The sequence below is a fragment of the Zingiber officinale genome, chromosome 6B, assembly GCF_018446385.1.
Source record: "Zingiber officinale cultivar Zhangliang chromosome 6B, Zo_v1.1, whole genome shotgun sequence".
NCBI classification, from domain to species: domain Eukaryota; kingdom Viridiplantae; phylum Streptophyta; class Magnoliopsida; order Zingiberales; family Zingiberaceae; genus Zingiber; species Zingiber officinale.
In genome coordinates this window covers 55,799,648-55,811,898 of record NC_055996.1, presented here as the reverse complement: position 1 = coordinate 55,811,898, position 12,251 = coordinate 55,799,648, and the positions used below count along the sequence as shown (strand labels likewise).

The window sequence follows — 12,251 nt, the reverse complement described above, 5'->3', positions numbered from 1 at the left end:
AATCAGTAGACTCAAAGGAAAGAGCCCAAGAAATTTCTTACCTAAGCCGCGCGGGAGATGGGATTGGATCAGACTCAGGCCGAAGATGTCCATGACACCTTCTAGTAGCAGCTTATGGATGCCATATCTCTGGTCGGCCAGCATGGTCATTGCGTAAAGATAGTCCGGCTGGCTCTTATACTTCTTCATATCGGGCTGAGGGGGCAAGCTGACATGCCAGCGTGTTCGGAAACAAGGCAGCTCGGGAAGATGCAAAAAGAAAAAAAATACTCCTTCAAATGTTTGTTGGACGTAGGCATCTTGTCAAAAAAGACTAGCTCGACCCGCGACTAGAAAAGGAAAGTCCATAGCTCAGACTGCTTAGGATAGTAAAAATAATGGAAGACTTGCGGGGTCAGGGGAATGCCGTGCAGCCGAAACAAAACTACGATGTCGCACAACAAACGGAAAGAGTTTGGTACGAGTTGTGGAAGGGGAACACAGAAATAGTTACAAACTTCAATGATGAAGGGGTGGATTGGGAATCGAAGACCGGCCATAAATTGGTCTCGGAAAAGATAGATAGTGTCGGTCGGTGGGTTATTCGACTGATCGGACGGGGAGGCTAAGATTATATCATGATCAGAGGGGATATCAAAGACATTTTTAAGACTCTCAGTGTCGTCCGCGTCAAATCTGGTCTCCATGGTACTGTACCAGAGACCAGGAGCGGGGTCAGACGGCTGAGAAGAGCTAGCCATGCCGGAAAACAAGAAAACGGGATTGCGATAAAAATGGATAGAAAGCACGACGAGCACGGGAAAGAGGCGAGGGTCTAAAAGAATCACAAAAGATCGAAGAGAGCTTACAGAAAGAGCAAAGAAGGTTGTCGTAGAAAAAGACGGGAAGCCACCGGAGCACTGATCGCACGGGAATCTCTAGAGCAGAAAGAGCAGAATGCAAAGGTGAGGGAGAAGGGGGCTTTGCAGGGTTATAAGCCTGCGGCTTAGCCAAGCAGAGTCGTCAGATCTAGGGCATAGAATTCAAGACGCAGATCTAGTCATGAAATTCAAACCGCCAGACGTCGCGTCAGAGCCTGTTGCTTCGGGCATGCGGCGACGACACATGGCTTTCCCTCACTGGTGCACATCTAATGGGTGCGTGCTCGGCCTTAACGGGGGTGATTTACACTAATTCCAAAGAGATTCGGGTGACGTCAGCATTGACTGCACATGTCCGAATACACTGAAGGAGAAAGCCCAAGTGCAAATACTCGGAGCGTCGATCGGCTCCCAGGGTCGATCTAAGGGCCGACCGACACTCTTTGGCGAACCGATCGGAGTCCTACCAGTATGATGGTCGATCGGTCAGTCGAGCTCTATACTTCTTTTTGTTCAGTCAGTCGGACTAACAGCCTCCTTCGACTAGACTTGAGGGGGAGGCATGTGATCCGGTGATAAGGGCCCACCCCTCAGGAAGTCAAAGTCTAGGCGGTCAACGCCCCTACATCGCTAGCCTGTCGGACAACACACTTGCTCGACCGGGGTGAAGGATAGCCAAGCCAATATCAACTCAATGTTACCACAGCTCGGTCGCATACCGATCTCCCAACGCTCAGAAAATCGTGCCAGCAAGGCATACTTAGAGCGGCTAGCTCGCTCGGACTTACATCGAACCTTGGAACAGGCGAAACGGGATCACAGCCGAGCAGTCACACCCAAGTATAGCCCGACATAACAACGGAGCTCGGGCAGTGGAATATTGGCCTAGTGGTCACTCTACTCGGCCCAAGGGCCAGACCATCCAGACGGCTGAGGGCTGATCGAGCGGCCATCCTGCTCGGCCCACTAACAGACAAAAGGAGGATCAGTTGATATCCTTGTGGAAATTCGTACCACCGACAGACGACATGGTTGACGGCATGGCCAGGCAAAGGATCGTACGACGGAAGCTTCCACTGTCATGTCAGATATATGCTCGGGTCATTGAGGTATGGTGTCAGGGACGCTTTCCTGACATGTCTTTTCAGGGTAAGCTTTGAGAAGCGTGCATGCCTCGAGGAACGTGCACGCGAGCCTTTGGAGCCATATATAAAGGGCCCCAAGCTTCAAAGGAGGTATGCATAATCTCTACTGTAGCTACACTGTTACTCTGCTTCTCCGTTTCTTTGTTTACCCTTCCCCGAAGACCGACTTGAGCATCGGAGGGTTATCGCCGGGGAACCCCTCCTTGGCTCGGTACTGACGCTGCTGTGATTACAGGACCCTCCAGCTCGAAGTCCACTAACGGTCAACAAGAACGTCACATCCTTCAGCATCCATTGCCTCGACTCTCAGATAGGATCATAATTGAATTACAGTTCGATTCAGTTTCAACTTATGTCAACATTCTAATAAAAAGATGATTATAGTAAAACTTATGCCATTCAACTGCCAATTAATCAATCACTTGGTCTTTTCTCAAAAACAAAAAAACCAAAAATCATGACCACTGGTGCCAACACAAACTCCACACCAATCGCTAAAACTCGAAAATTAAGCTCAAGCGACCTCAGTTTTCTGCTGCACGAGTTGGTCGATCAAATCGGCCGCATCTTGAATCGTGTTTATGTTCTGTGAGTTGTCTTCATCAATGCTGATGCTAAACTCCTCCTCCAGGCACATCACAATCTCAACCTGAAACCCAAACCTTGAGGATGATGCCATGCATATTTTACTAAGGACTAGACATGGACACAATTTGGATAATGATCGATGTACCGTGTCTAGTGAGTCCGCACCGATTTCAGAAAATTTTGACTCCGGAGCGAGGCTAGTTTCGTTGGACAATGCCAATTGTCGTTTCACAATTTCTAACACTTTGTTCACTATCTCAGGTTTGGCCTGGAAAAAGCTTTTCAATTGTTATGCATTGGCATTTACCGCGACAACAACTAGATCAAAATTGAGCATGGAATGAGTAAGATCGAAAGACCGTACCGCGCAACGGATGTGAAGGCGCGATGATCTCGAAGAGGGAAAGTTGAGCCTCGATGTGCCAATTGATGCAACCTTGGCTCGATAAGTAAGCCCCTTAGTCTGCATTGCTTAGAAGGGGATTAAGTTTTCAGTATTAGACATGAAACAAATAGAGAGCAAGGACAGTATTTTGATTCTTCCCACTTAGATTTGTGTAGAATCTAAATGGTGGGTGAAAGAGATCTCTTACCCATCATCTGAATTTTTCATTGTCTCAAACATAGTGACATTGTCACTAGTAAATTGATGACAGAGTCAAAAATTATAATCTACGGGGGCTGAAGCCCGGTTAAACTAACACGCGGCTCCACCCTTACCGTAAATAATAGTCGGAATGTAAGATTTTACAAATGCATCATGTTTATCATGATTCACTTAGTTGTTCATAATTATTAATCGCGAAAACCTACTATATTTATTTGGAAGAATTAAAAATGATCAAATACAGTTTAATTTAACCTACAAAACAATAATATTAAAGATCATGTAGATGATGGAAAAGTTGCATGGAAGGTTTTATGGGATTGAGTTCTGGGTAAGAGAAGATGTGGACCTGGTTAATGAAGCTGGCAGCAGGCTTCCATGACGCAAAAGCAGCCGAAAGAGTAGCCATTAATGGAAGTGGAACTGAAGAAGTAAGAAAAAGAAGAGGCAGAGAGGAAGAAGAAGATGAGACGATAAGAAATGGAGGCCATAATATTGGGTGAGAGGGTACAAGTGTGGTCCATGTCGCCCCTCCCTTGGATAAGGTATTCCTCACAGTCACCCTGATTGGATTTCGATCGATATGATCAAATCCAAATTAACTCTTTTGTTGGTTGGGTCTATAACTATGTAAAACTTTGTTAAAATAAAGATTAGAGTGTCCTGATTAATGTGTTAAGCATGATTTAATAAAAATGTATTTATATTCATTCATCTTTTTTTTCGATATTAAGAGAATTATTAACGGATGTAAAATATCTTATTAGATGTCTGAAATTATCATACAAAAGATTATTATATTAGGATAAAATCCTTTTATAATTAACTTGCTGGTATATTATCATGAAATTGATGATATTGATGTTGCTGCATGAGATCTTGGGATTGAAACTCAAGCATGTCCATCTTCATGTCTTAACCAGTTGTACTAATAGCTAATAATCATCTATGATTTATTTTTTCTATATTAATTTAAGGATGAATTAATGAAAATATTAAGGATAAATTGATGAAAATACTAGAAGCGAGTGAACTTTTTTTTTTTTTTTTTTTTTTTTTCATGAAACCGATGATATTAAATCACCCGAGATAAAGATATCATAGGGAGAATTATACGAGGACTCTTATTTTCAATGTGGTGAATGAATTTTTGGATTTTAGTAAAACCATTCATCCACCCTTTCAATTTTTAGTCGCTTTAATAAATATTAATTTAAAATGTGGAAAAGTAATTCGAACCGGCGTGGATCTTGCAATCGACCCAGATGAATCTCCGCTTCGGCCCATATTTTGGATTCCCGGTCCACCGGTCCATTGAAATTGGTCGTGTAGAAAAACCGTTCCATAAAAAATAGATCTCACAGTGAAGGGCAGGCCTCAAGGGGGGAACGAAGTTGCGTGATGAAGGAGACTAGTTCTTCCGCGACCGATCCGAGGCAGCCGTCCGCGGCGAAGCCCTACGTCCCTCCGACCTTGTCGCCTCAGGATCTCCCCATCGACTATGCTGGATTTCTCGCCGTTATCTTCGGCGTTCTCGGCGTTACCTTGCGGGTACTTCCTCCTCAACCTACTTCTTACTGTTTCTCTTTCTCTTTCTTGAAAGATAGGGTTGTAGATCTAGAATATTCCTTCTTGTTTTTCATGGGAATTTCTTAGATCTGCTGGAAGTTGTCGAGTTTGTTCCTGGTAATGTGAAGATCGATGGGCTATACATGTTTGATCGTGGCTACTTCTGTATCTCTTTGATTTTGATTAAAATAGGTTCTCGGTTTGTCTAATAGGGTTTCTTAATGCAATTTTAATTATTTCTAATATTGGATAAAAACCATTTATTTGGTATTTGAGTTTTTCTCCTGTAACCTCATCGATGAATCAGATAAGAAATGTTTTGAGTAAAAACCTAATTTTGTTTGAGTCCCTACTAATGGAAGTTCTCAGACCAGGACTCCTTATTTGAAATGTCTAAATCAGATCCTTCCTGGTAGATTGGACCAGAATGCTATCCACGATTGTTATCATGCTAACAACACTGTGATGGACTGAAATTATCAAAATTAATGGTCATTTGTCTTTAGTGTGTCTGTGTGTTTTTAAAAAACTTATAATGGTTTCAGTTCAACCTGCTTGGTGTCACCAAACAACTTGATGTGCTGAAATTGGTAATATGAAATAATATCTTTTTTTCTTTTAAAAAAGAGCAAATGGCCATTTGATCAAATGATTATTTCTCATTTTTTTTTGTTAGAAAACTTTTAATGGTTTCACTTTCAAGCTGTTTCATAAATGAACTTGATGGACTGAAATGACCAAAAGTAGATTATTTTGTTTCTTGAAAAGATGAATAACCATTTAACTAAATATATTTGTCTTTTCTCTTAAAGAAAATTGAATAGCTTCAGTTATTGTTTGACCGAACTGTACGATGGATCAAATATACAAAATTAAATTAATTTTGCTTACATTTTATAAGTAAAAACCAATATCTGTTAAAGGGATATTTGATCCGGCCACTGTTGACTAATCTGGGAATTTTCCATTAGCAAGAGCTGCATTTGGAAATTTGTGTGGGTTGTTCTATAATCTTATGTGTTTTCCTGAGCAGGAAATTGATATGATAAAGTTTTGTGAGCTGGAAATTGATATACAAAGTTGTGTCATTCTTGGTGATAAATTAATATAGTATTTTATATTCATTTATATATATTTTGGATTTCCATGTTGATATCCATTAGCTATACTTTGCTTACTCTCAATTTTACTAATGCCTAGATTTATAAGTGTAATTAATTTGAGATGGGAATTTTATTATGTCAGATTAATAGTTGTTCAACTTTAAAATATTTGAATAATGTTTGCGCTAGAAGATATTTATTCTGTTTATTTGATATTTTTGTTAAAATTAGATATTCTTCTTGCTTTGTAATTTTTATGAACAGGATAATATTTTCTATGTTAATTCCGACAATGTTATAAGATCTGAATATTTAGTGAATTTATTTATTGATTCTGTGAATCATTTTATCTTTTTTGATACTATAATTTTTTAATGATACATAGGTAGACAAATGGCATCAAAATAACATACTTATGATTCAACTTGGAGATACACATGTCGACTAGAGAATCGATCATTGGTAGTGTGTACATTGTGATGTTGTTGGATGCGATGATGAGGTTACACGCCTTAAACAACATTTTGCAGGTGTATACTCATGTTTTTAAGTGTCTAAAAGTACTCACAAAATTCATCGTGCAATGGAGGGACTTGTGCTAAAAGATCTTTAAGTCCAAACAAAAATAACATGAACATGAAGATTTTGATTGATGAGTCTTTGGAGAAGCCCATCTACAATGAACTTGAAGGTCTTGGTGATAACGCTCTTTATGCCTCTCGAGCTGAATATGGATATGAGCAACATATGTGATATAGCGATGATACAACTCATGCAGGTGCTAGTTGAATTGGGTCAATTGATGTTAATGGAAGTGTCTTAATCGTTGCACCAACATTGGAGAGGAGTGCAAGGACTCGTGTTACCTCATCACAAGGTGGTATTTGTCGATTTTTCCTTCTATGGGACGAAGATGTGTAGTTAATTTTGCCCATATTAATTCAATGACATTTTCAAACCAACTAGCAAACAAACTAGAATTTGCGCGCGTGCGCGCGCACACACACACAATGTTGCAAAAAGCGCTAGGCGCTAGTCGGGTGCTCGACTGGCGCCTAGTGCCTAGGCGGCGCTCTTGTACTTTTAAATAGAAATATCAAAATGAACATCAAATTGACACAATGCCAAGTAGTAGAAAATAGTAAATGCCAAAATGAATATTACCTGGACGGAACAGACCGATGCCTAGACTGAATAGGCTGCCTATTCGGTGCGCGCGCACGCGCACACACACACACTATAAATAATGATGTCTACTTTAAGAGGGTTGGAGAGCTATTGATGCAAAATTCAAAATTGTTTTGGACATTATGGGCAACACATTGAGTTGATTTGATGATGATAGATATCGGTAAACTCAATATAATAGAGAAGATAATGAAAAGGGGGTACTCGTTAATAAAATTCCTTTATAATCATTATTCAATTCATGGATTAATGACGAAATTTGTGGACGGGGAGATATTACGACCATGAATAACTAGATTGGTGACTCATTTCCTCTTGGTAAAGTCGTCTTAGAAAAATGTCATGGCCACTTTTGAGGATTCAGAAGTCTCTCGGCACTCTAGCACCACCAAAGGTAGAGGCATAAAAACATAAAATAAAAATAAAAAATTGTTATAGTTGCTTGATTTTGAGACTATATTAGGGATATTCTTATGACATTAGAACCTTTGTAAACCTTATTTTTGCAAAGTTAATATGTATAAGAAGTTGCAAATGGGTAATGTCTACTATTTAATTCATGAAGGAAAAGAGGAAATCATAAGTCTCCTACTGTCACCTACTAAGTATCAACATTATGCTGATATAATTACTACGAGATGGAACAATCAAATGGGAAAAATGTTCAGTTGGTAGTATGTGATATTTTAAACAATAAGAAAATTTTAATATTGATTATTGACGATTATATATGTTTAATAGTTTTAAATTATTATGTTAACGAATTCGTATATAATATAACCACAAATGATAATTTCTTAATGACCCTCAGAAGTGGAATATTAAGGCTACATCTAAATACATAATTAGTTGATGAGGCTATTAACAAAAGTCAATTATTTTAAGGGACATGACTCTTTATGGAATTTTTTTGTGTGGTGTCAAACACATAAAATGGATTCTTGGAAATATAAAATAATTTATTATAGTTATTACCAACATATATAGAGACTATTATTCATTGCCAACATCCTAAAATAATTTAGAGGTTTTCTCAAAATTTAAAATTACTTTTAAGTTTAATCAATCATAGTTCACAACGACTTGAATTAAATGAGAATCATCCTAAATAGGTTGCACATAATTGATTCTAACTCAAATTACACTTAATCTTTCACATTAATGATCCATGTTTCATGCAATAAAAAAATTAATAAAAAGAAAATTTAGTATATTAATTAATTATTTCAGTTTAATTAATTAACTATATATATAATAACAAATATAAATTAGGCATAAATTGATATAATAATTATAACATTATTATTATATATTAACACTTATAGATAATATATATAACACTGTTATAACAAAAAGGGAAGCTTGGTGTACGAAACTTCTGCCAATGCAGGGTTCTAGAAAGGATCTATTGTATGTAATCTTACCTTTCTTTGCAAAAGGTTGTTTTCGAGATTCAAAGCCGTGACCTCTCGGTCACATGATAAGAACTTTACTCTAAGGTTCCCCTTCTATATATAACAATGTTATGACAGTTAATAATTGTTATATAACACTGTTATAATTAGATGTTCACCTCTAACCATAGTTGTGGCGGTCTCTTTTTGACTGACACTCCAACCATAGATGCCACCTCGCGAAAAATGCATTACCTTTCTCCATGCTGCTGCGCCACTGCTCTGAAGCTGAAGAGTTCATCATTTCTACTATCGCCTCTTGTGATGTTGTTGGTAGTCTCTTGTCGCTCCTTGCCGTTGCTTAGTAAGATTCCAAGCTTTTATATCCTCTTGGCCCCCTCCCATGTGATTTACAAAAGGATCGAGTGCTAGACTAGTCCTCCCAGGTTCGACGTTACTTGACCTGGTTATTTTTTTTTTTTTACAAAAGGATCGAGTGATTCCTTTTGTCACGTTTCGTGCTAGCTGCAAATGCATGAGAAAATTTGTGGCTTACCATGGGAATCCCATATGACACAGGCGTGCTGGTAGGTTCTCAATGTGTTGGTCCTATGCCAGAAACTCTGATTGTGGTATGAGTGCCTTAATTGTTGGAATAGTACGACACCTGCCCCTAGAGAAGAGGCCATGATTTGTGGCTGTTGTAAAAAGACAAAAAAATCTTTTGTATCATTCTGAAACGGTCTTTTTTTTATATAAATCAAACTAACTTTCATTTTCTTATCATTAAAATTCTAAAGGGTAATTTACTATATCACACACTCAACTTTAAAAATACTTAAATCACACAACTAACTTTGATATTTACCAAAGAACATGCTTGTTTCCCAAAATATACTTTCACTTACTGCATCATTTTTTTTTCCTTTTCTCCTCTTCTCTCCTCTCCATAGCAAAAAAAAAAAGGCAAAAAAAGAAAAACTCTGGAGAGTTCACTGTTGCTGATTTTGTAGGCAGATTGCAAGCATTCGTGACTGTGTGCTCATGGATAGCTGGCTGCGATATCACAGCTGCTTGGTCGTGATCTCGCTATTGCCCGGTTTTGAAGAACTTCTAGTGGTTGTGATTTCTTGGCTAGACCATGGGCATTCAAGGCTGCGAGCTCGTGGCTGGGCTGAAATTTCACGGCGCTTGGCTGAGAGTTTGCGGTCACTTAGTCGTGATTTCATGGCCTCCTGGCCGTGATTTTACAACTGCCTGGCTGCGTGTTTGCTCATGGTTTGGATGGTGCGAGAGTTTTTTTTTCTGCAATTGCACATGCGCACAGTCTAAACAACAGAGAGCTTCCCGCAGTTTCATTTTTCCTTGGAGAGGAGAGGGGAGGAGAGAAGATTTTTTTTAAAGATTGGTGAATTAGACGGAAGGTATCTTGGGAAACAAGTGCACTCTTTGGTAATTATCAAATTAGGTGCACGTTTTGAGTATTTTTTTAAAGTTGAGAGAATGATATGGTAAATTACTCAATTCTAAATAAAGTTCTTTGAAGCTAGGGATGAGCAAAATATCGGTTAAATCGAAATAGCTGACCAAACCGAATGAATTCGCAAGTTCAGTTCAGTTAATTTGAATTTTTTTTTTAAATCTCGGTTGTTTCGCTTTATTCGGTTTGATATCAATTTTAAAATTCAAAATTTGATTAAACCGATTAAACTTAATCCATATCAATCAACTGCTATGTTGTGTGCCTGAATCAGTGTTTGAAAGAAAAATCTCTAAATCCCGACTTGATGTCTCAATCAATTGATAGATTTGACTGCTCAATAGTTAGTCGACAGATGTGTAACATTAGTTGACTGATGTGCAACATTAGTCGACTACTAAGAAAAGTTCAATTAATTCAGTAATAGATCAAATTGGTTTGATTTGTTCAATTTTAGTGATAAAATTCGGTTGGTTCTGTTTGTCTAAAAAAAGTTCTGTTTCAGTTTGTTTGGTTTGATCGGTTTGTTTTTTTAACCAAATGCTCAGTCCTACTTGCAGCTGATCATTAGCATTTTTATCTTTTTCTTTTTTGGTGTTTGTACAATATATATATAGGAAGGAGCTTATGGTTGATTGCTTGCACTTCATTTTCCCACCATTACTATGCAAAATAATTATTTGATTAGAAATAACAACTACTGTTTCAATCAAAACTTCATGGTTTGTTGGTTTCCTTTGCGCTTTGATTGTAATGCTGCACATTAATGAATTTTTTTCCTGCAGTACAAGCTTTGCTCATGGCTGGCAATTATCTTTTGTGCTCAGTCTTTTGCAAACATGAAGAGTTTTGAGAATGATTCTAAACAGTTGTCTATGGCTTTCATGTAAGTAAATGATTCAGATCCATAGCTCGATCCATGATTTCTTCTTTACTGGTTTCACATGAAAATTACATGCTAATTTCCTGTTGAGTTTTTATGGCATATAATCAATTGACTTGTGAAAGCTTTCATTTCTTATTCTTACAAAATTTTTGAACTTTTGTTAGGTTTGGTGTTATGGGGTTGGTTACAAACTATTTGGGACCTCGTCCTGTGAAGAAATCTTAGCAGTAAGATGGTCTTTGAATCATTACCCCTCTGATTTATGGAAACTTTTTCTTTAATTGGTTAGTATCAAGAGAGGTTTTCAGGTTTAGATACTATAACAACAAGACTGGACTATTCTGATGCAGCTCATGCATTCAAACCATATTTCTTCTCGTATTCAATGTCTACGAATATCATGCCAATTCATTTTGGAATTGCATTGTTATGGTGAAAATGTTAGTAGCATCTCAAATTTTCTTTTCTCAATCTGGCTGCTGCCGTGACATTCATAGTCCCTGAGGGAAGTGTCTTAAATAAATCAAGTACCTACAATTTAATTTGTGCCAAATATGAATGAATGAATTAATGTGACGGAATGTTGTCCATGCTCATGTTTGAAATAAATCTTAGAAATAGGAGTCAGTCTTTTAAGGCTATTCTTTGTATTTATGATTCAATAGTCACGTTTTGCTGATAAGAAAATATTCCGTTAGCTGGCCTGTGTGTTCTTTGTCATTTCCTATGATACCTGGCCTACCATTTTTTTTGGCACTCTCTAGATCAGCACTAAACAAGGATAGAGTACCTAAAATACTATCACCAAACTTTCTCAGGATCTACCTTGACCTATGGATCAACTTTGGGACAGAGAAATCTGAGTTTCTGAACAGCCGTAGCAGAGACAATAAAATTTGATTAAGCAGTGAACTAACAGCAGCTGACTTGTTAATGTCTGTATGATTAAGCAGTGAACTTTCCTTGCAATGGGTGGCTGTTTCGCAGCACTCCGAATCAGTGTCTTATCGTATTGATTTGTTATGGATACACAATTTATCAGTTGCTTGCATAGGTCTACTATATATCTGCCTTTTCCATCTACTAGCTTGATTTTTCCACTTTTTCCCTTTGTCTGACCCATTCCTCGAGCAAAATTTTTAGATCTTGGCTTGTAGCATTCTTGAGGTTCACAACATGTGTGTTCAAGGCACTCAACTGGGGGGGCGGCCTTTACAAGGTTGACTTGATAACAAAAGTGTGAATTCTAAAGACAAAAAAAAAAAAATTGACCAAAAAAAAAAGTTTCAGATGATATTGATGATGTGGTTGCTATTGTTCTCCAAGCTTCAGCAATGAAATTTCAAAAAATTGATTTGTTGAGTTACAAAATATTTATGTATACTGAAATAAAAATAAATTTATAAGTATTTGATATAAATTTAATTTAAA

The 12,251-nt window shown here is 37.8% G+C and overlaps 2 protein-coding genes across 3 annotated transcripts; one reads left to right on the top strand and one right to left on the bottom strand.

Moving 5' to 3' along the window:
• Positions 1 to 2,383: 2,383 nt before the first annotated feature.
• Positions 2,384 to 3,678, bottom strand: LOC121990196 (acyl carrier protein 4, chloroplastic-like). Its single transcript, XM_042544390.1, has 4 exons — positions 3,550 to 3,678; positions 2,958 to 3,056; positions 2,739 to 2,861; positions 2,384 to 2,654 (listed from the first exon to the last, which is right to left on the bottom strand). The coding sequence occupies exons 1-4, from the start codon at positions 3,607 to 3,609 to the stop codon at positions 2,520 to 2,522; spliced, it is 417 nt and encodes a 138-aa protein (XP_042400324.1). The 5' UTR covers positions 3,610 to 3,678; the 3' UTR covers positions 2,384 to 2,519.
• Positions 3,679 to 4,550: 872 nt separating this feature from the next.
• Positions 4,551 to 11,884, top strand: LOC121992455 (protein Asterix-like). 2 transcript variants are annotated; one of them, XM_042546842.1, is made up of 4 exons: positions 4,551 to 4,751; positions 10,720 to 10,820; positions 10,985 to 11,047; positions 11,639 to 11,884. In XM_042546842.1, exons 1-3 carry the CDS (start codon positions 4,602 to 4,604, stop codon positions 11,043 to 11,045), a joined length of 312 nt encoding a protein of 103 aa, XP_042402776.1. In that variant the 5' UTR covers positions 4,551 to 4,601; the 3' UTR covers positions 11,046 to 11,047; positions 11,639 to 11,884. The 2 variants fall into 2 exon arrangements, with proteins under 2 accessions (XP_042402776.1, XP_042402775.1); XM_042546841.1 differs by lacking the exon at positions 11,639 to 11,884 and having other exon boundaries at positions 10,985 to 11,396.
• The last annotated feature ends 367 nt before the right edge of the window (positions 11,885 to 12,251 follow it).